Source organism: Canis lupus, chromosome 19 (genome assembly GCF_011100685.1).
Source record: "Canis lupus familiaris isolate Mischka breed German Shepherd chromosome 19, alternate assembly UU_Cfam_GSD_1.0, whole genome shotgun sequence".
Classification (NCBI taxonomy): domain Eukaryota; kingdom Metazoa; phylum Chordata; class Mammalia; order Carnivora; family Canidae; genus Canis; species Canis lupus.
The window spans coordinates 47,187,458-47,210,626 of NC_049240.1; the positions used below are offsets into that span (position 1 = coordinate 47,187,458).

The window sequence follows — 23,169 nt, forward strand, 5'->3', positions numbered from 1 at the left end:
CCACATGCTAGGCCAGAATCAGCCTCTCCAGGAAACTCAGCACCTTGCCCCCTCTTTCTTTCTTATAGATTGAAACAGAGAGTTGAGTTTATTATCCTCAACATCCTTGTCATTGTTATTATTATTATTAGACATGCAAGTTTTCTATCTTGATGATTTTTTTCCTTCATCTCTCATTCACCTTCCTCCTAATAAATACCATCTAGAATAATTTTAGTATATCCTTGGATGTATTAGTATCCTTAGAAGATATTTAATGTGTTTTATATATAAGTTCTTTTTTTATTTAAATAAAATAGGAAGAATAACAACATGATTTCATACTCATGTTTATAAATAGGTAAATAAGGAAAGAATACCACAACTTTTTCTAGATGTTCAAAGTTTAAAGAAAAGGGGGTCTGTTTCTCTTCTCAGACCTGTTGTGAATATACACTCAGATTGTCTTTCAATGATAATAGCAATTATAATTTTCCTTCTTTATAAAGTATTATAAATTACGGAAATTTACTTTCATGGAAAATAGGGTTTTATCCACATATTAAAAATGTTTTAAAAAAGGAATTAGAGATTTTATTTTTCTAAAAAAGGACTTCAGAGTACTCTTATATTCATTCAACTAATTTATATTGAACACTTATCATTTGCCCAGCACTGTTCTAGGGACTGAGATTAGAGGCTCTGATAAATAAATACAATACAATACAGGCAAAAATTCTGCTCTAATTGTGCTAACATTCTAGTGGAGGAAAAAAAAATATCAAAAAAAGAAGTAAAAGATATATTGGTGAGATAGTGATACTTAAAAAAAAAAACTTTAAAAACTTAAAAAATTTTTTTTTAAAAGGAAAGGAGATAGGGAACACTTAAGGGAGGAGAGGGCTGGTGATTTTGAGTAGAGAGGGAGAAGCTGTGAGTGACAAGACTTAGGGGAAGACCTGGGGAAGTGAGGAAAGTGCCTATGTAGATATCTAAAGAAATAATGCTCAGGTCAGAGGGAGCAGCATGTGCAAAGGCCCTGAATTAGGATGTGCTCAAGAAAGAGTAAGGAGGCCAATGTATCTATAAAGTAGAATTTCAGAGTGACAGTACGTATAACCAATCGTCTCCATCTGGTGGTATGGTATGGAAGCTCACCAAGAAGACACTCCTTCCAAGTTTTCTTTTACTCTACTGGTCAGAGCTAATCTTGCTTGAAAGTAGTGGATATGACCCTATGAACTGCAGCAGCAAAGCAAAGGATCTTCTGTCTACTAACCTATTCCATCACGCCAGCCCCTCACCCCCCTGCCACACACACTCATAATTCAGCTCCTCAGATCTTTAGATTTTCTCCAGAACTAATATTCCAGCTGCAATTAATCAAGTGTTAAGGGTCTTTATTTTTTTTAATAGAAAAAAGATGTTTTAGCTGTGATTATTAAAGGATGCGTTTGTGTGCCTTGAGGCTGCATGGCATGGGATGTACTTGCAACACAATTCTGATGACAGTTATCATGATATAAGGTAATGTTGCTGCCATATTTATCAAAACAGACCTCCTGCCATTTCTATTTGGTTAGACATAAGATTTCAATCTTAAGGTAATGATAAAATAAGAGATTTTTATTACTGTTATTTTTAAAGTTATTATTAATTAGCAAAAGTGGTAGTAGTAACCCACACCATACATTCACCTGGAAAGATTTATATTGGCAGCAAATCTATTTCCATCAAAGCTATAATTAATAAACACTCATGTGGTTAGAGAATTTGGTATACAACATGCAAAAAAGTGGAAATTGTTTCAGCAAACAATTTCTAGGGCTCTTCCTATACCATATGGACATAGCTCTTTACTGATAGCTAATATTAATATAGGCCTAACATAATTTTTATATACCTATTCCTAATGTCTTCAAGTATGCATATCTAATTTCTGTTTAGACATACGGGTATTGTAATTTTTCATTGTTAGTTCCCAAAGCCCAAGGACCAGCTCCATTTAACTCAGTTTTATGGAGTCTGGTGCAATCCGTAATTGTGTTAATGATGTTAGGAATGATGAAGATGAGGAAAAAAGGGAGGAAAATGACAAAGATAGCAACCTACTTGTGTACATACAAAGCATGTGGTCTTTTACATCATAATATTTAATGCTTATGATGTTGCAATTGAGATATTTGTATCCCCACTTTCAGATGAGGAGGTTGGAATTCAGGGCTGCAAAGTCACACACCTTCTTACTGGTGGATCTGTGAACTCAAGATCAGATCTTAACACAAAAGCCTTTGTACTTTCTACCATGCATTTTGCTCAGACACTATGCAATTATTATTTATTTATTTATTTATTTATTTATTTATTTATTTACTGACCACCAACTGTGTGTCAGGCTTGGTGAGAATATAGGGAGTATTATTAAATTCCAAACTGTACCATGAAGATCTGCTTTGCCCCACCCTCATTCTTGACTTCAACATGTATCCCAAGGGCAGTTTATTTCACGTGGCCACAGAATTGGCAAAATAAATATGTTTGCCAAAATGTTATATGACCCAGAGCATATAATTCTCAGTTGGCCATTCCCTCACAATGGAACAATTAAGTTCAATTTTCCTTAGCAAGGGCTCTGTCCCCCTCTGCTTTCTTAACCATTACATAAGCCAGCACCTGTTTGTGTTGTCAGGCATGTTTTCAGACTAAAGTCCACAGGTGGTTTTTCATTTTTTTTCTCTTTCGTGCTATTGAATGAAAATAGCTACACTTGCTTTCTGATGACTAATTTAAGGGAATATTTCCTGGTGGAAATTTCCTAGCTGAACTGCTTGACAAAACAGGGAGGGAGTCAGATCCTGCTAGAATATTTCTCTTTTACTCTTGGTTCTGCTTTGACAGTTTGAAGGATTAAGGAATAACAATGACAGTAGTTCTTATTATTACTCAACTCTTACCGTGTCTTTCTCACCATCCACAGCGTGTCCCTGTTGGAATAGATGCTGATGACTACATCTGTTGTGTTATTTAAAGTAGATCTTTAAGTCAAAATGAGGATGTGTGTGCGTTGCCTCGTTTTGAGTTTGCTTAATGTTTCCAACCATATTTTAGAAATAAATCCCAAATGCTTTTTTGCTAAGTGCATTTTCCTTTCAATTTTAAACCTATGTGTATTTTAAAGGTCATTTAATCCGCTCATTTCCAGTTCCTCCGGTCTTAAATCATCACTGTGTTATTTTATGTAAGAGGTACTTAATGTCTGAAGAAGCTTTCAGAGACCTTAAAAACCCAAAGACATTTTTTTTCCAAGACCAGAAGTTCTACTTTGTCAAGAGTAAACATGCTTGAAGAAAACCAAGATCTTAGCCTGTTCAATAGTCCAAAAGTTTGAATTTCAGAGGAGTTGGCACTCGGTGAAATGCATTTTCCCATCCATAGCTCAATCCTCTCTATCCCCTCCTAGTTTAGGCTGAAACACATGCAGAGGATATCCAGCAAAGCACTCTCCTCAGTGACATCTGTGTCAGGAGGAGTGTCCTGGCAATTGGTAGCAGGATCCTCTCTCCCTAGGGAAAGGGAAGGCTTAAAACCCCAAATAATAATAATCTATCACAGATTTCAGGTTACCAAAAGTTAAAGAAAAGGATAATAGCAAAACATGTAGCTTTGCTACATGTCAAGAGAAAGGCTACTGTAATTTCCCCTTTGGGGCATGCATTTTTCATGTTATTATGCAAAATTATGCATATAGATGTAAATATATTTCCATATTCTATTCAAAACTCTCTAATTCTAAATATGTTGAATAAAACAATCATATGATTTAATTTAGATTCAAATATAAAATTCCTGGTCACTGGAAGAACTGGGCCAGTAGTGGGCGCCTCCAGCAACAAAACTGGCTCCTCTGAAGCAATCTTTCAGATACAGGGGCAGTTTTTCTAATCACATTAAATCTAGGATTAGAGAGACATGAGGATATGCTGACAAAAACCCAGAAATGGTGGTTGAGAAACTTGAGTTGAATCTTTACCTTTCTGCTTCTTTAACTATGTGGCCTTAGGCAAGTGGCTTAAACAAGTTGGGGTCTTTTTCCTCACCTCAGAAGTTAGAAGCATTTACTCTATGTTCCCTCATGTTCACTCCAGAGTTAATATTTCATGTTTCTGTGACTCCACCACGAGCTGTGCCCAAGAATGGGGTTATCTGATGGTCAAAAACAAGAAAAAGCTTGGCAATTTGATTACAATGAACTCATTTAGAAAAATAAATATTGGAGATAATAACTGGTATTTGACAGAAAGTAAATCTCCCATCACTATTTTTTAATGGAAAGGAGAGTGAATCTGAAGGTGTGGCTGGAAAGCAGAGAGCAGTGTCATATGACCCATACACAGGGACCACCGTCTCAATACAGGACCCCAGATAGATTCAAAATGGACAACAAATAAAGCAGCCTGTATCCTCAATACATCAAGTGTCACAATGATATGTGCCTTTATGGGTCTTTTCCTATTTTTCCCCTTTTTTAGAAATGTATGTTATGAATTATGATTATTGCAATGGAGCCAAGTATTCACCGGGCTCCAGCTAGATCTTTGTTTAGCGAGCATAAGCTCACTGCCAGCTGCAAAGTGCAGCTGTCTGTCAGCATTTGTGAGGACAAACTGCTCCACTATCCCTGAACACTTAGCCATAGACTACATACTGTGTCCTCAGCTCTGCTCAGCATACCCTGTGCATTTTCAATACCCTTCCTGTGGGGGAGGGTATCAGTGGTTCGCACGCACATTTTGGAGCAAATAGTTAGAAGCTTATGTCAAAACGATTCCTCTGATAGAAGGTTCTGTCCCACTAAAACTATTTTGTGAGGGACTAACTGACAGGCCTGACATTTCCTGATCTTTCTCTGACAAAAGCATGGGAGGCTGCCACTGTCTTGAGGACATTGTGACCCCTGCAAAGAATGCCAAGAGAATGGACCCAAGGCCAGGAGCCTGTCTCAGAGCAAGGGAATGTGGGAGTGAGAAGGCCACAGGCAAGGGGCAAAGCCAGAGGAAGGGCATGGCCCCGGGGTGCTGAGTGCAGCCATTCTCCTGGGCCGCAGCAAGGAGCAGAAGGCAAGACTCAAAGGGAGCCTTATCTTGGGAGAAACCCTAATCTAGAACTTGCAAGTAAACTTGGGACTCTGTTGCTTAATAAGAGGCTTTGAAGAATGAGCTATTTTGCTCATGTAGCATTTACCACCCTTCTAAGCAAAAAAAAAAAAAAAAAAAAAAAATTTAATTTCCAGCCACACTTAGCATAGTAGAAAAACTGGCAACATCATCCCACATTAATTCAGCATTTGTAGAGTTAACCAAAATCTCTCCTGTTTTATCATCAGAGTGACTCATGTGAGCTGTAAGGATCGTTTTTTAGAGGGGTGGCAATTTTAGGAATACCCTGAGAATTATGCTAAGAATTTAGGATTACCCTGCTTTCCCCAGGCATTTATATACAGTAAACTGTAAGCTTCTTAAGGAGTAAAAACTGGGGCTGAAGTTTCTTTGGGCCCAGGAATGCTCCCAAGACACTGCAGAAAGCATGAGATATGATCAGTCAGTACTTGTAGAAGGTATGTTTTTCAGGTTTTGCTTAATAATGATATTTTCAACTAAAAAAAAATAAATCTAAAATTCCTCCCACTCATGGAGTATTATGAGAACTGCTCTTTGTTATGTAAAAGCATTATTTCAGTAAGAAATGTGCCCTCTTGGGAAGAATGGAACAATGCAAATTCAGATTAATAATAAAACTGTACAATACATAGCATATGGCCAAAGTTGGCCTGAGTCACTCACTGGAGAAAACATTCTAAGGTTTGGGAAAAGTCACATCCCTGGGGGAGTACGTGTGTGTGTAGTGCTGTGTGTGTTTGTGGGCAGGGCAGCAGCGACCCAACATAAACACTTTCTTTCCCACAACTTAAACATACACACAATACTTAAAATAGTTTCATTCAGGGGTAGAAACCATGAGAGTCACAGGATCATTAAACAATAGCAAAGCTCTGTTAGTCCATGATCTTTCCATATTCAAGAGGATTGTAAAATAAAAACAAGACTCCGCAAGGGATCGATATTTTCCAAAGGAATAGCATCTTACAGTACAAGACTATTTGGCTTGCTAAGTGCCTTCACTTCTCTCTGTGTTATAGTTTGCTGCTTCCCTCATTGAGAAACCTTTTTGCTGGATGTGTTACATACGATGAGCTTGGGTGTTATAATAAACAGAGAGGAAGGCTCAATAATGTATTTCAGTTAGGAAGAAGCACTTGAAAGAAATTGGTTTTGCTATACACATGATGTGAGCCAATCAATAGTGGTTTAGTCTGACAAGCACTGTCAATATCCATTGTCACAGTTCAGAAAGTCTTTAATGGATAGTTCTTCAAAACCCAATGATTTCAACACATGTTCAAAGTCTTGAAATATACTCTACCTGGCAGAAATTAATCACAGATAAACTCTTGGGGTTGTATACAAGTATTCCTTTTTTTCAACTGAGAGCCAAATAGCAGTCAAAAATTCTATCTGTAGTAATATGTATTTAATTTTATGTAAATTAATAAATATTTAATTTATGCCGCAGCTAAGGTTATAATCTAATAATACCAGATACACAGTAAATGCCCAGAAAATGTTGAAAAAATAAGAGACACTGGGATGAGGATGAGGAGGGCAATTTTCATACGACCTGTTCTGTTCACTTACTATTACAATCATGATTGTGATAGAAAACATCTATCAAAACCTCATAATTCATAATTGTCAGTGTTTTAGTGAATGCTTATCACACGCTAGATATCATGCTGGGTGTTTTGCAAATATTGGGGCATTTAATTTATACAACAGTCTTCAGTGTGGATATCAGCCCGACTTACCAGATGAGAAAATAGAGACACAAAGAACTTAACATTACTTGAATAAGACCTGACCTCTGTTAAATGACAGGGTTGAGATTCAAATTCAAAATCCAAAATATGTAGTATTCAAAAGAGAGAGAAGAAATAAATGAGAGAGAAAGGAATGTATTTTGGTTTGGTTTGGTTTGGTTTGGTTTGGTCTGGTCTGGTTTGGTTTAGGAAGCAGCATTAGCTGTTAGAAGGAGGCCATCGATTAGTGGCTCTTGCCTGCTTTCTGCTTTCTCCCTAACTTCTGATCCTGAAGCTTCACTCCTATGAAGCAACCAGGAATAAAACAAGTTGACTTTCTGGTTGGGCATAGAGAAGACTGACATTTCCTGACTTGGCTGGAGAGAAGTGCTAAGGAGTTTACAGATGAGAATGCATGTGCTTGTACTATTGTGAGCTAGGTGTATGTCTGTCTTTGAAAAGGATTTGTGTGGTGACAGGAGTCAAGGACTTGAAAAATTGATAGATCTGGCTAGGTGGCTAGTCCATTTACTTAAAAAGGGAGTCCCAATCCCCACCCTACATCTCTACTTCTGTATTTATTCTTGTCTTGCTGCATACAGCCACCTGGAGCATGGAGACTGATTCTCAAATTTGCCTACAGCCCAATAGCAGAAGAGCTCAATTTGTGTTCGCGGTGGTTATGGCTCTGTGCAACCCAGATGCCATCTTCAGCTGTTCTGACTGGCAATCCAGAGAGCATTCAGCCATCAACTCTGTTACTGTCCTGCGATTCACTAATCTCACCTAAGGCAACTCATTTTCCCTTCTAGGCCTATAGTGATGCACACCACCTAGGATCATTTCAGCCAGCAGTTTAAGTACAGCAGATAATTTAAGTCCTTAGGTTGGAAGGATTGGAAGTACTTGACTATAGTAGGAGGCTATTGCCATCGCTCTACGTCCTTAGCACTTTGACAGCATTGCCAAACAGATGGAAAGGCAGGCAGTGGGGCAGGTTAGGAGTTCCCATGGGCTCGAAATCAGGCAGCCCTGCATCTGATTTTGGCTCTGCTGCTTATTTGCTACATGACTTAACCTCTCTGAACCTCGGATTCCTGATCTGTAGAATGGACAACAATAAGAGATCCCACCACACTGAATGGTTATAAGGATTAAATGAGACGTAGCATACTTAGTACAGTTTCCTGTCACATTGCCAGCAGTCTAAGAACATTAGTCATTATTAATAATACGAGTGATATTAGAACGATCAGATTGGCTAAAGTGGAAACTGAGTCTGCTTGAAAAGAATTAATACTGTAAATATTTAGATTGTAGGAAAAGTTAAATGTATATTTATTTATGTATCACATATAAAAATTACACATTACATATATCTTATATATATATAAATTTAACTTTTTCTACAATCTAAATAAACACTTCAGTCCTCTATTTCCTCTTAAATATTGATTATTTAGCCTAAGACTTCTCTCAAACTACCTATGCCTGTAATGCATACTTTTATGTTCTTGTTAAAATTTTTATGTCTGAAAAATTCAGGATACATCGTAGCATATTCTTGATCACACATAGCACCGGGAGTTTAGAGATTAAAGGAAAAAGCTTCAAAGTTGTCATATATTACTCTCCTCTATACCCTCTGAGAATACATTCTCACAAAAGTACAAACAAATACGCGCGCACAATATGTAGGGATAGCTCTCTCTATTTATGTCTATCTGGAAGGAAGATTTAAATACCACCCACCCAATTCAAATACTGCTGAGCATGGTCTAGTATCTGAGTCAGTATGTAAAATCAGCATTGAAATTGTCCAATACTCTTAAATATGAATATCATTTCATTCTCCAACTTGGCTTTTTTTCCCACAGAAATTTCAGCGTTAGTGTCCTAGAATCTTGCCATGCTGTTACCTCTACGGTGGAACTGTCATGCCTGCAAACTCTATTGTTTTGTTTTTTATTTTTGGTCTCCGATGTTCACATTCATCTATAGGGCTCCTCTCATTTGATTTGGCAGTGGCCTGTTTTCTATCACCAGGAGAGAACCCATTCCTGTATTTAATATATGATCTTTTCTCATGGAAAACATATTTCTACTGCCTGGTGCCCTTTGTCTGGATTAATGCCCTATGTAATTTTTTCCCCTTTTTTAGTAATTTCACTTTCAAAATCAGCTACTGCCTTAACTCAGTAACCACTTACTTTATTTATGAATCTTTCAAAGTTTTGAACAAATGACAAAGTTTTACTGACACTATCGATACATAAGAAGACAAGAAAGAATATTTAGTCAATAGAAGATGTCTCAATGACCTGAATCTTTACATCTGATATTGTGTCTGATTCCATTTCAGGAAAAAATGGATCATTTGTCTTTACACACACTACACGTTTTTGTTATTTAGGTATATTTTTTTCTGTTCTTTTTTTTAAAAAAATATGTAGTATTTCTATAACCTTTGATGCAAATATCTTTTGGAATTCTGGTTCACAAAAAGAAAAAACAGAGTTAAAATTGAAGGCAAATTACATCTGTGGTAATATTACTCAATATTTGCACTACAGAATTGAAGTTAGCATCATCATCATTATCATCATCACCAAAAGAAAGTTATATAATTCAAAGTCATACTAAATGCTAAATTTAAACAAAACACCTTGACTCACACTCTAGAAATACGTTATCAACCAAGACACACCTCAAATATATTATTAGCAAAATAAAAATATTAGGCCTATACATGAAAGACAATGGAGATTTAGATCCTAGACAGATGAACGCATTAGAAGTAGAACACATGGACACATCTATTACTGAGAAAAGTAGTCGTGGAATTTCCATATGGCTGAGTGACAGGGACATGACAGTAAACTGCCAGCACTGAAAATGGAAAAAATACGGTTAGATTTGACCATTTACACTAGATAATTTAGTCTAAAAGTAAATGTCTTTCATTGTATGAATTCTCACCTTTCTTTAAATGGGTAGATAGCATAAATATGAATCATTGGATAGATACCCTTCTGTTACAACTGATCATTTATTTTGTATTCCTATAATATCTAAGTGGGAATTAAGTGGTTAAAAAAAGAAAAAGGACTGCTGTTAAAATGCTCTGCGTTCCCCCTTCCAATTATTTCCAGATTTAATCGTGATTTGTGTTTTAAGTAAGTCACTTAAAGTTTCAATAATTTAGTTTCTCAGGCTACGAGTTGGGGGTTGAAATTATGACTTCTATTTACATTGAGCATGTGGAAGAAAGAGATATTAAATGACCAGCAGTATATTAAGCCCAAACTTACCCTTTCTGCCCACTCTGACACAAGGAGTTACGTGCAAAGTTTTGCAAGCTCTAAAACCACATGCTGGAGAGGGCAAAGCAGTATATATTACAGCTTCATGAATTAGCACAAGCGTGTATGCCCTGTAAAGGAATCAGGCAGGAGGCTGAAAAGAAATTTTTAAAACTTGATTTCTCTTTTCAGTCAATTTTGAGTAATGCATTCTTATTTCAGTAATTTAGAAAGTGGTACAACAGGGCAATTTCTGATTAAAAAAAAAGTCATATTGGAAAATATGAGTGGAGACAATTCGGAACTTTGTTGTGTAATCCATGAGATGGTTTGAGAAGTGTTTTTGGAATCTCTTGGGATTAAGAGCCTGATATAACCTTATTTTGTCATTTCATTCTTGAACTCCCTCCCCAGACACTTTGCTGTGGTAAGATGATTGTAACTGTTGCCGGCTTTGCCCTGAACATCTTTCTAGATTCATGGTGTCACAGGAGCTCTCAGCAGCTAACACAACTATCGGTCTACACCTGATGTTGATCCCCATGTAAAAACTAACCACAAAAAGTGACAAGTAGCCTAGAAAGTTGTTTGTTAATAGCATTTCCTTTAGCAACATTTCTGAAACGTTAGCTCTCCAGTATTTCCAAATTTAAAGAAAAATAATAACAGCATGTAAGTGTAACATGGGAATACCGTGAAAACAGCAGTTTGGCAGGGAAAGGGGATATTTCAAAATAAGGTCCCCAGCAAGAAAAATTCTGGCAGATGCACAATTCTGGATCGTATTATCCAAACCGTTGGATTCTGAAAAAATTTGAGGGTTTTCTTTTGTGGTTTTCATCCCTTAATAGAATGGTAGTGAATGTTGATCGTTCAAACTGTGTTGATTCCCCCCCGCCCCCCATTACTAACGTTGAAAAATAAATATACAAAGGGCACTTGTTACAATAAGCTTTCCCACCTCTAGAGGTGGTTTTAACACCGTAATGGCTGTGTCGGGTATAAAACTTGTGTTGTGCTAATGCATATTCTCATATGCAATAATATTTATTGCAAATCATCTTAAAAAGCCCTCAATCCTTGGGGTGATCTAACATATAGAGAAGTTGAATCACCATGTTATACACCTGAAACAAATATAAAAATTGTGTGTCAACAGCACTCCGATAAAAAATTTTTAAAAAGCCCTCGATTCTAATTATTCTTTGGTGTGAGCAGCTTTAACAGCAATTAAATCTCTCAATGGGTTAAGAACAGGACTGTGCTCAAACCTAATGCCTTTGGCCTGTGTATTGAGACTTAAATTGTATATTGTTATTGAAAATTCTCAGGGTTTCAAAAATATTCTGTTTGGACTTGAAAGAAAAACTCACGCATCGATGGAAAAAAGAGGAAAGCATAAAGGAAATAAAAGTAAATTCTAGAATACTTGGGGAGCTAATCCAATTCAGGTTAACTTTTTGTGGAGATAAAAATATGTAGAACTAAGAGTGATTCCCCTTTATCAGATTAAATGGTTTAGAATTTAAACCCATATTTCTTCAGTCTCTTTCCTTTTTCGAATAAAAAGTTTAAATGGGAATGGAAAAAAAAAAAAAACCTGCTCATTGGCTTAACATAAATCTTTAAATTGCAGTAAACTTCACCCTCAAAAAGTAGTTGAATCTCTGAGGAAAAAGAAAAGGCTGAATTCTATTTTTCATAAATGATGGATTATTGTACCACACTGTGTATTTTCCAGTAAAGTGTCCTTTTATTTGCACTGTGTGATTACAAGTTTCTAAAAGTATGTGTGGGGTCACTTGGGTGCTGTGGGAAAATGGAAGGAACACTGTTCTGTTAAAATCAGTAGTGAAATCAGAAGCAAACTATGTCCTGATTATCATAGGCATGTGTTTAAATTTTGCCTTCCTTAATTGGTGATGTTGTATTTACTTAAAATGAACAATTTGGCAAGTTTTTCTCCCTTGACAACAGAAAAGCGTAAACTGTTTTATAAGTTTGGCTGTTAAATTCAGATTTGTAAACCACAATATTCAAAGACTTTTAGCGCTGTTTACAGGGACCCCAAGATGGACTTGACTTTATAACCATGTGCTTTTTACATTTTTAGTTCATATTTATAGCGCTTTCAAGTTATTTGCTTAATAAAACGTATGCTATATATTATAGTCATCTATTGACTTTAACTTCTGCATTACTCTTCTTTGAACAAAATGAGGGGAATGAATGATGGTAAAGGCATGTAATTTGACTTGTCATCTAAGGATGATTATTTATGGCATCAGGAAATAGAACTGGACACTCTAGTCTGTCTCCAGGAAAGTCATCATTAGAGGCAACTTCGGAGAGTTAGGCTGTGTTAAAACCAGTGTGATCACACCCAAGACTCTGCTACTTTCTCAGTGTTTGTGAGAGGCAAACAAGACAAAGCATTTAAAAATGTTTTTCCATGTTCTTTGAAAAACCAGTGTACCTTACATGCATGTCTCGCATGTAGAGCCAGATGGTGATATTGAAAACAATATATATGTCTTGTATTTTATATATAAAATATTTTGTATATATTTCACAAGTGTTTTCTATATATTTTATACATAATATTATAATGGTAAATAAATAAACATATATTCACACAGTTATGTAAATATTTCCATTACATATATTTCTATATATTTAAATATGCATTTATTCATATGCATGTGTTTAAATACATATTTATATAATAGATATAATTTTATATATTATTTTCATATATTATCTATAAATATGTTCTCACATATTTAACATAAAAATGTAATAATATATAAAATACAAAATATAAAATATATAAATATATTTTGTGTTTATAATATATACTTTTATATTTTAAATATTTTTATACTTTACAGATTTAAAATTATGAATAATATAAAAATATTATGTATAAAACATTAGAAATACTATTACCAGAGGACTTAAGGGATTCTGAAAAATATAGTTCACTGTATAATTATTTTCATAATCTTGTATTTATGCTGTCTGTACTCTCTAATCACATCATTTTAACTAGTTCTAAAAAAGCAAGAAAAAAATGCCTCTTTGATTCTGTATTCCTGGGCATTCTGTCTTGGAAAGTGACAAGGTTTTGAGGTGAAACTAGAAATAGAAAATATTACCTTTGGTAACCTGTGAAAATTTAGATTGATAATGCGTATTATTTCAAAGCAGGCTTGAGACTGAAATTACCCTGAGAAGATTTTTTTTTTTTTCCTGAAGGATGTTAAGTGTCTCTTCAGCCTCCAATACTAGAACCCAGACTATAGGGCTTGCATAGCTGTCAGTTGGAGCAGGTCATATGCAACTGGCGGTCACTGCAGTGACTGGACCTAGATAAAAACTGATAGGATATCATGTGTCAGCACAGTATTTAAGATGCTCGGAATGACTCTTCCAATCATACAAGTTAGAATCATCAGTTTATGCCTGATATTCATGGTCCTATAAAAGCATGGGTTGCTTGCATGGGTTCTCATGGCACTTGCAGTTTTTCCAAAATGATCTGAGGTCAATTATTCCTCTAAGATCCAGAAGTCTTGTACTTCACATCATGCTGTATTAAAATTACATAGGCCTTATGTGTTTTTATCCACAACGGTTAAATCCAGTAGTGCCATATATGTACTAGGTAGTCAGTTTGTGTTTGTTTATTTTTTCATCGCCTAGCATTACTGTCCAGGAATATAATGTGAGCCACGTTTGTAATTTAAAATCGTTTGCTAGCCACATTTTAAAAAGCAACAAGAAATATGTTTTAATAATATATTAATTTTAATGATATATTTATTTACCAAAAAAATCCAAAACATTATTGTTTCAACCTCTGGCACAGCCTGCATTTCAAGTGCCTAATAGCCCCAAGTGAGTAGTGGCTACCATGTTGGACAGCACAGATCTAAAGCAGTGCTTCTCAATTTTAAGTTCAGATACACATGGAAAATATATTTGTATAGACCACTGGAATAAATGGGCAAGACTACTCATAACTGACAGGAACTGCTCCTGGGGTGCAGGCTGCATCATTCCTACTCAATTACCCTGAGTGCTGAGGACATCCATAACGTAACCCTATACAATTGTTATGCCAAGCACAACAGTTGGCAATCTCCAGTCTACAGCAGTGGTTCCCAGCCTCTTTAAGTGATAGACTCTATAATAGTGGTTGTACTTTTAGGACCAATTCCTTTAATAAACAGATAGCAGTTAGATACGAGGTATATGATAGATCAGATATTTGAAATATTATATATATATGCATATATAATAGGTAAATATATATTGTTTATATATGCTATTTACTATTTACTATATACTATGTATATACATACTTTATACTATTTATACTGCATATATTATAGCAGATACCAGATAGATGATAGAACAGATATATATGTTTAATATACTTAAATATAACATAAATATATGTACTATTTGCTATATATATCCATTATATATATATGCTATTTGTAAAGAGATATATTATTAAAATAATATATATATATATATATTTGCTTTTCACAGTTTCTTTTCATTTTCTCAGTATGTGAGTAGACCTTCCACCACCAGTAAATGAGAACTTAAACAGATCCTATAACCTTTCTTATCATTTTAAGGCAGTGATTCTCAACAGGGAACAATTTCCCTTCCCCTCCCCCAAGGAGACATTTGGCAATGTCTAGAGACATTTTTGATTGTCATAACGAGGAGGGGTTACTACTGGCATATTGAAAGTAGAAGCCTAAGAGGCTTCTCAACATCCTACTTATCCTGCACAGGACAGCCCCCTTCTACAAAAAATAATTGTCTGTCTCAAAATGTCAATAGTGCCGGGGTTGAGAGCCCTGCTTTAAGGTAATATAAAATATTATGGTCCAGTTAACGGGCAAGTATTATCTCAATTTGGTATCTAATAGAGCTAATCCCATGTGATAGTCTAAACTCTGAACTTAATTTAAAATTAAAATTCCACTCTTCAGCTAGCTGGAAGGAAGGCAAGGTATTTTCCTTTTTACTGTCCTTAGCTGTACGCTTCACCCCAAATCCTCATCTTGCTAACATGTTTACTACTACTTTGTGGTGAAAGCTAGGTGCAGGAGGATGCAAAAATGTTCTTACTTGATCAGCCATACTCTGGGCCAGGTTTATAGCAGACATTCTCCTGTGGGCACTTTTGTGGGTTCTTTGGAGACCCCACAAGGGACATTTGACTTCAAGTCCTCTAATTTGGGCAATTAATTTTCTTCCAGTTGCAGTTCTCTCCTGTCTCTCTCTTTTTTCTTCTGAGATCCTTCAGAGGGATGGTTCATGCTTAGCTTTCATACAATGATAACTTAGCAAATATTTGGTATCCAATAGCTACTTTTTAAAAATTTAGTTGATTTAAAACCATTCTACTTTAAATGAGTAAATGAGCTCCTGATATACTTTTTCACTATCCATTCATTCACCAATACTCCAATAAATTAGATATCAGATAAAAATCTTATGAGACTGTTCCCATATCCAAACTTGACCTTGGACAATTTACTGAACTTCTCTGTCTCAGCTTCTTCCTCTTCAAAATGGATAGAATTATTTTACATATTTCAAAAGATCATTGAGAATTGATTCAACAAATATTGAGTGAAGATTTACATTTACATGCTGAACAATGTTTGAGGTATTGGGAACACATTTGTGAACAACATTTACAAAAGTTTACAAAAATCCCTGCCCACCTGGAGCTTACATTGCAGGAGAATTAAGTTAAATCGTGTTAGATTTTAGAAAAGTGTCAAGTATGTAGCAAGGTCTCAGTACATTTTACTATATTATTATTAATCCAATTGAATTATTGGCTTATTCTAAAATAGAATTTGAGAGGCAAAGACCTCTACGTACCTAAGAAAGTGCCCCCCAATCCTCCCAACAACTGAGTTAAGACAAGGAAGGCCCAGCCAAGATCTATGATTTTATAGAAACAATGAATTCTTATCAGTTATAATAATGAGATACCTTGAATGTGTTTAGACACTATACTTAATGAAGATCCAGACCTTACGTGTTATGTTCATCATGGAATTCACAGCCTTTAGCATGGAGCCTGATAATCCAGAAACATTGAGCTAATACTTTTTCAGGAATGAATTTGAGATACATCTAACTTTGAAGATAGAGGTTAGGATAGGAAGCAATGAAGACATGGAAAAATGTGAAGCAAATTTGTTTCAGAATTTTTTCTAGAACTGGTGGTAATTTCACATCAATAAGAAAAATAGGGGTTGCTTTGGTGGCTCAGTGGTTTAGTGCCTGCCGTTGGCCCAGGGCGTGATCCTGGAGTCCCAGGATCAAGTCCCACATCAGGGTCCCTGCATGGAGCCTGCTTCTCCCTCTGCCTGTGTCTCTGCCTCTCTCTCACTGTGTCTCTCATGAATAAATAAATCAAATCTTTCAAAAAAAAAAAAAAGGAAAATAGGAAATATCTACTTGAGTTAACATAAAATAGATAATTGAAAAAATTATTTGGGCAGGCAGGACCTTTGAAAATGCCTGTATTACCTACAGGCAGTATATAATCTTAATTAATTGAAATGAACAATTTGAAGAGTTTTTACTCTAATTTAGATGAATTTTTCTTTGACCATAATTCTGTGTATAGAGACAGATAGGTGGAATTATGCAGATAAAGGTTATCATGTTAAATATGAGCAAATGAGAGGGAAAATAAATGGTGAATGTATGAAACTAACCACAGTCTCATTGCACATTCATGTGGCAACAGAGCCAATATTTTCATACAGGCAAATTTTTACTCATATGTTGTGTCTAAACAGAAGGGTTTGAGCTATTAATTCCAGTAGTTCCATAACTACTGCTTTCTATTCATATTCGAATAAAGTAATAATTATAAAGGAGACATTTACCAAAAGCTTTCTTTTTTTCTTTTTAATCTCCAGTGTTCAGACTGCATCATAGTGCTTCCGATACAAGCGACAAAAACCGAGTTAAAAGCAGATTAAAGAAGTTTATCACCCGAAGACCTTCCCTGAAAACTCTGCAAGAAAAGGGACTTATTAAAGGTATAGGACATTTTATACTTTTACTGTAGCAATGATAAATGAATATGCCTCTGTGTCCATAGCTATTCAGCTCTAAAGAGATATTAGGATATTTTATTCTTCTTAGGTTGTTCATGGAACGTTCTGCTCTACAACAAAGGGGAAAAAAACCAAAGCAGTTGTCCAGAAAACTAATCCTGAGAAAATAAAGGTTGCAACGCAGTGTCATTGAAAACAGTACCTAGTTTTGCCCTCTGTGGAGCTGGGCTCCGCACCAGGGAGGGGGGCGGCTGGGTAGAGGAGGTATCCTAGGGGCTCATTAGAATGAACCCATGTCACCATGTGCCTGGACAATCCTGGTGCCCACCTATCATCCCAGCATGCTTAGTAGCAGCAGTCCTTTCACTCTCAGATGTGTCCTGATTTGGATAATAAGTTACCTTGTCACCCCTCTCTGAAGTGAGCACTGGGACAGAAGTCTAAGGCAAATTAGTGTCATGGAAATTTATGGATTTGGGAGCTGGAGAACTAAGCCCTCAATTGAAACTGGAATAAGTAGGTATAATATATATCTAAATATATCTAAAGTAAAGAACAAACTAGTCTAGACTGCCCTAGCCGCCACGATAGCCAAACATAGACTCTGGCCCTAGACTAATCAGAATTCAGAATCTGGTTCTACCTCACTCGTATTGACATTGAGCAAGTTATGACCTCCTGAACACCAGATATCTCATCTGTTAAATGGGGGTACTTATACCCACCACTGAGAGGGCCGCTGAGAGAAATAAATGAGATAACCCATGTAACGCATTTAATAGAGTCTCTGGAACATAAATATTAAACAAATGTTCTCTGCTATTAATGCTATTATTATTCACTACTGCTGTTACTGTTAAGGTGCCAAGGGGATGAGAAAGAATGAATGCATACATAGAACCAGTGATAAAACAGATTTCTATAACTGGAAGTCACTTATAAATTACACAGGTAAAACATTATTTTCCTAACAAGAAAGTATGTGCAGCAAGTCCATCATTTTCCCTGTTTTTTTTTTTTTATTTTCTAACTGATGGATGTATTTTGCAAATTGAATATAAGAAGAAATTTGAACCTGGGCTAAAATATCTTTCTGAAATACATTCTGAGAACAACACTGAAAGACTGATCCTTATGGGAGTCAAAAGGTGATGTAATGCCTAATCATTTCTCAGGAACAGGGTGAAACAGATCTTAAGATTTTCAGCAATACTTAGCATGAGAATTACTTAAATAGGTTATAATAATCGTGTGTCCTATCAATTTCAGTTCACTTTTAAACAGGGGGACTTAGGGCAGCCCCGGTGGCTCAGCAGTTTAGCGCTACCTTCGGCTCAGGGCCTGATCCTGGAGACCCGGGATCGAGTCCCACGTCGGGCTCCCTGCATGGAGCCTGCTTCTCCCTCTGCCTGTGTCTCTGCCTCTCTCTCTCTCTCTGGTCTCTCACGAATAAATAAATAAAATCTTTCAAAACAAAACAAAACAAAACAAAAACAAAAACCAGGGGGGCTTATCACAAGAATCATCTGGCATTTTGAACCAATTGTGAAAGGTGAAATTTTATGAAGCATGGACATACATATCACTAATAGAGTGGAAAATTCTTAAAATGGAAGGATTTGGGGGTAGAACTAGCACTTGCTTTGGCAATCCTTGGACTCTTACTCTAAAGATGTCCTTTTCAGGGCCACCGACAATATTGGATTCAACAGATTCAACTTCATATAATAATATACCAGTACCTTCAGTTTTATCTTGGAACGCACCCCATCGATTATCATTTTCTTTGAGGAGATTCAGTTGCAGTTTACCTGCCACTTTGGGAAAAATAGAAAACCAAATTGAGCTCAAACAATCCCAATCTGACATACAGTCCAGATTTTTCATGACTGTGGCAAAATGGAAAGGGTTTTAATTCAGTGGCAGGGTCTGGCTCCAATCAAAATGCTAAAGAATTAACAACTACAGTGCTCCAGCCGTGGTCTCAGAAAGCAGCAGATGAACTGGATGCCTAATGCAGTTTTCATACTGATGTAATGGAACCACTGAACACACTCCGATGTGTACATTTCCTATCTTAGAGCTCCATTAAATTTCCACCATAGCTGACCCATGAGTCAGTATTCATTAGTAGGGCTATGGAAAATCTATGTGAAATTCTGATTTGATAAGCTTCCATTGTTGTCTTCAGTGGAATTTTCTTCCAAATACAGATCAAGTTATGCAAATATAATCACTTCTTGGGCTTGTTTCAGTTTTAACTGTGAATTTTTAAAAAGCGTTTACTGATTTTTCTTTTCTTTTCACTGAGTAAAAAGCATTAAACCAATTTTTAAAAATACAGGCCCAGTCAAATTTAGTACTTTCAGTCTATAGAAAATAGAAATAGCAAAGTTAAGGCAAAGACTTAGAAAAAGCAACGGAATCGGGGTTTTTGATCAGTTATGAAAAATTATAGAAGATAAATGAGTGATTAATGGTTAAATGCCTTCTCCAAGTAAAAGGACTTAACTCTTTCGAGGCGAAGAATTACTCAGAAAGAGAGATAATGGCCTTTAAAGTGGTCTTCTGTGTACCTGCCCACAAGAATATGTATCAAATTCTTTCAACCGTTGAATCTGCTAGATCTGGAATAAAGGCCTTCACAACATGATTCAGGAAAGCTGTGGTGACTGTTTGGGTCTTAAAAGTGCATTTCCTGACACCTGGGAGTGACTCTGCAAGGCCATAGCCACTTTTCAAAGTGTTTTTTACTCCTCTATGTAATGTTGTCAACAGGTTGAGAGGCCCAAGCTTTGAAATCAGCCAGCCTTTCCTGAGCACCCACAACGGAGCAGGAAGGGCTGTACCTTCTTGACTTCATAATGCCCAGCAGAACTATATCCACGAAGCACTTTATCTGAAAAGAGACTTGTCCCAATATTACACAATCTGAACTCGGTCGCAAACCCTTTCTTCTATATCTGGTTTTTGGACTCGCAGAGACCCGGCCAATACGTGATTTCATTGGCTAGAAGCTAGGTCTGGAAACACTCCCCTGATGGGGCTGCATCTTCTAATTTCTTTAATAGGACTAACGAGAAGGGTATATTACAATTGCAAAAAAAGGGCCAGCCGGTAATTATGGATGGGCACTCAATGGAAAGAAATCTTGACAGCTCAAGTGGTTGTAGCACTCCTTGCACCATGGTGGTGATAGCTTCTGGAAAGCCTTCAGTTTCTCCAAGTGCTTTCACATTTGCCAAGGGAGTGGCAAGTGCATTCTAAATGTGTAAGTTTATTGCATTGAACATCTCATCAGAAATAAAACTTGAATCAGTTTAATATGTAAATTATAGGCAAGAGGGTACATTTTAGAGTGGTAGGTATGTTTGTACATATTTTCTGCCTGGTTTTGGAACTGGATTAATAGCTCTTTAGTGTCAGCCAAACTACCTTATATAATCTTTCAAACAACAGCATTAATATCCAAGAATAGAAAACACTTGGCAATGCAATTTCTAGGAAGGATAACAATTGTTTGTTTTTTTTAGAAGCAATTGGTATTTCCTTATATCAAAGTGATAGAATTAGAAAGGATTGTATGTTTAGAAAGTAGTTTCTTTCATCTTCATGTGGATAAAACCATAATGGATGGTATTAGTAGAAATTGAAAGCAATTCTGTAACACTTTATTTTGTAATCACTATATTATAAAGGAAACAACCTGTTTAAAGATTCTATAGTGTGCTTCTAGGATTTATGATGAAAAGCAGTGCTTTCCTGCCTCATCCCAGTTTTGCTCCTTATGAGGCACCACCTGGCACTGTTCCATGCGTAGTTCGGGGGGTTGACTCCATAACCTACGTTAGTATTATTTGGAGATATAGGTCAGTTAGTTTTTGCCAGTATCTTCCTTATCCTTCATGTCATAATGTCTTGACTTATCAACCTTAGATGTGATCTCAGATATCTTTCACAGTAGACATGAATTTGACTCAATTAAACCAGACCTCAACTACCTGGCCCTTTTCCTCCCCAAATATAGTCAAATACAGCAAGTCTTGGCCTTTCTGTTGACTTTCTCTATAACATCCAATTACTTAAATCTGTACTTATTGCTCTAGTAACCATGGAAAACTGAGACTTCGTGCCTCCATTGCCCAGACAGGAAGTTTACTGTCCTTTCCTCTCTCATCCCTTCTGTCTTTGCTATTGTAATTCTTGCTTCTACATCATAAAAACTCAGTATTTCACAGCTTTCTATAATTATGACTCATTTATAGATTGGCTCTAAAAGCTAAAAACCAAAGAAACAGCATTTGTACAATTACAATTATGTAAGGTTGCTTTCTGCAGCTTGAAGTACTAGATTTCATTCTCTATTCTTATAATATCATGACCTCTGTGATCTGTACAGAGTAATCCTCCTGGATCATGGTGAAAAAGACTCTTTCACATTTGAAGGTTGCATTAGTGCATTTATGCTGTTTCTCGACCACAATCAAGTCCTCCATTTATCCCCCATATCTTGGATCTAAATGTAAAGAAAATCAGGCACCCGCATTTACTTTATATTGATCATGTAAATATTCCGGAATCCCTGACCAAGTCATGTGCTAGATTGGATTAACATATCCACGGGTTCAATATTATGACTTAATGAGCCATATAAATTAGAATGTTCTTATTTTTTTAAGTTTTTAATTCCAGTTAGTTAACATGCAGTGTTATACTAGTTTCAGGGGTACACTACAGAAATACAGCCCTTCCGTACATCACCCTGTCCTCATCACAAGTGTCCTCCCTAACCCCTATCACTTATTTAACCCATCCCTCCACCCCTCTCCTCCCTGTTAACCATCAGTTTGTCCTCTATAGGTAAGAATCTATTTCTTGACTTGCTCTCTCTCTCTCTTTGTAATATTCTTATTTTTGAAGCTTATGCTTCATCACTTCCTTACAATCATGCTATCTTTTAGTTTGATATAATTTTTGGGGGTGAATTTCTCGTACAGATTTTTTTTCCCCACAGAGTTTCATTTTTTCCTGGTCGCTGGGCCTTTATGTCACCAAGGACTTCAATCTTCTCAAACAGTCTGTGTTTTCTAGTCTGTGACTCATGGCTTTTTTTTTTTTTTTTTTTTTCTCTAGAATATCTTCTAAACTCCTTCCATTACCTTACTTCATTTTGGATTGGTTGCTTTTTGGTCTTCACCTTTATCACTCTGTGATTCTCTTTTACTGAACTTCTGAATCGTATTCACTGTCTTCTGAATCCACACCTTTTCTTTCTTGTTTTAATTCCTTACATTACTATGTAACAGCTTCTGATAACTTATTTAGGTAACATGAGACTTTGTCTAAAAATATCTTCAGTATATCCACATACTTGCTCAATAGTGTAGTTGGGTATAGAATTCCATTGCTTCTAGAATTCAAAGTTGCCGTTTCCATTCTTACTCCTGTTACTTTGAATATTTTTCTTTCAGAATCATTGGGAATTTTTGTCTTTATTTTGAAATTCTGTAATCAAGATAATGTATATAGTTGGCAGAATTTAACATTTATTCTGCTTAGCACTCAACTGTAAGAATTATGATTCTCTTGGGCTCTGAGTTTTTTTTCTCTTTATCACTATGTTGATACAACCTTCCCATCAGTTTTCTCTGGTTCTTCTTTTGGGATCTTTATGATATGAATATTAGATAATCAAGATTTATTTTTCTCATATTCTGAAAGAATTCTCAATTTTATCCCTTGTCTTTATTAATTTATTTTAACTTCAGCAGTTATATTTCAATTTGCTAGAGTCTTTCTTATTCTCAATCCTTTTTTTTTTTTGCTTATCCCACTTTCTCAAATGCCATAAAGGCAGAAA

At 36.0% G+C, this 23,169-nt stretch overlaps 1 protein-coding gene across 2 annotated transcripts in view; it reads left to right on the forward strand.

Annotated features, from left to right (window-relative positions):
• Nucleotides 1-23,169, forward strand: part of ARHGAP15 (Rho GTPase activating protein 15) — a 609,765-nt gene that overhangs the window by 336,741 nt on the left and 249,855 nt on the right. For both annotated transcript variants that reach the window (XM_038565114.1, XM_038565115.1), the window contains one exon: nucleotides 17,169-17,291. In XM_038565114.1, coding sequence (XP_038421042.1) covers nucleotides 17,169-17,291 — 123 coding nt within the window. The remainder of the gene's footprint in view (nucleotides 1-17,168; nucleotides 17,292-23,169) is intronic.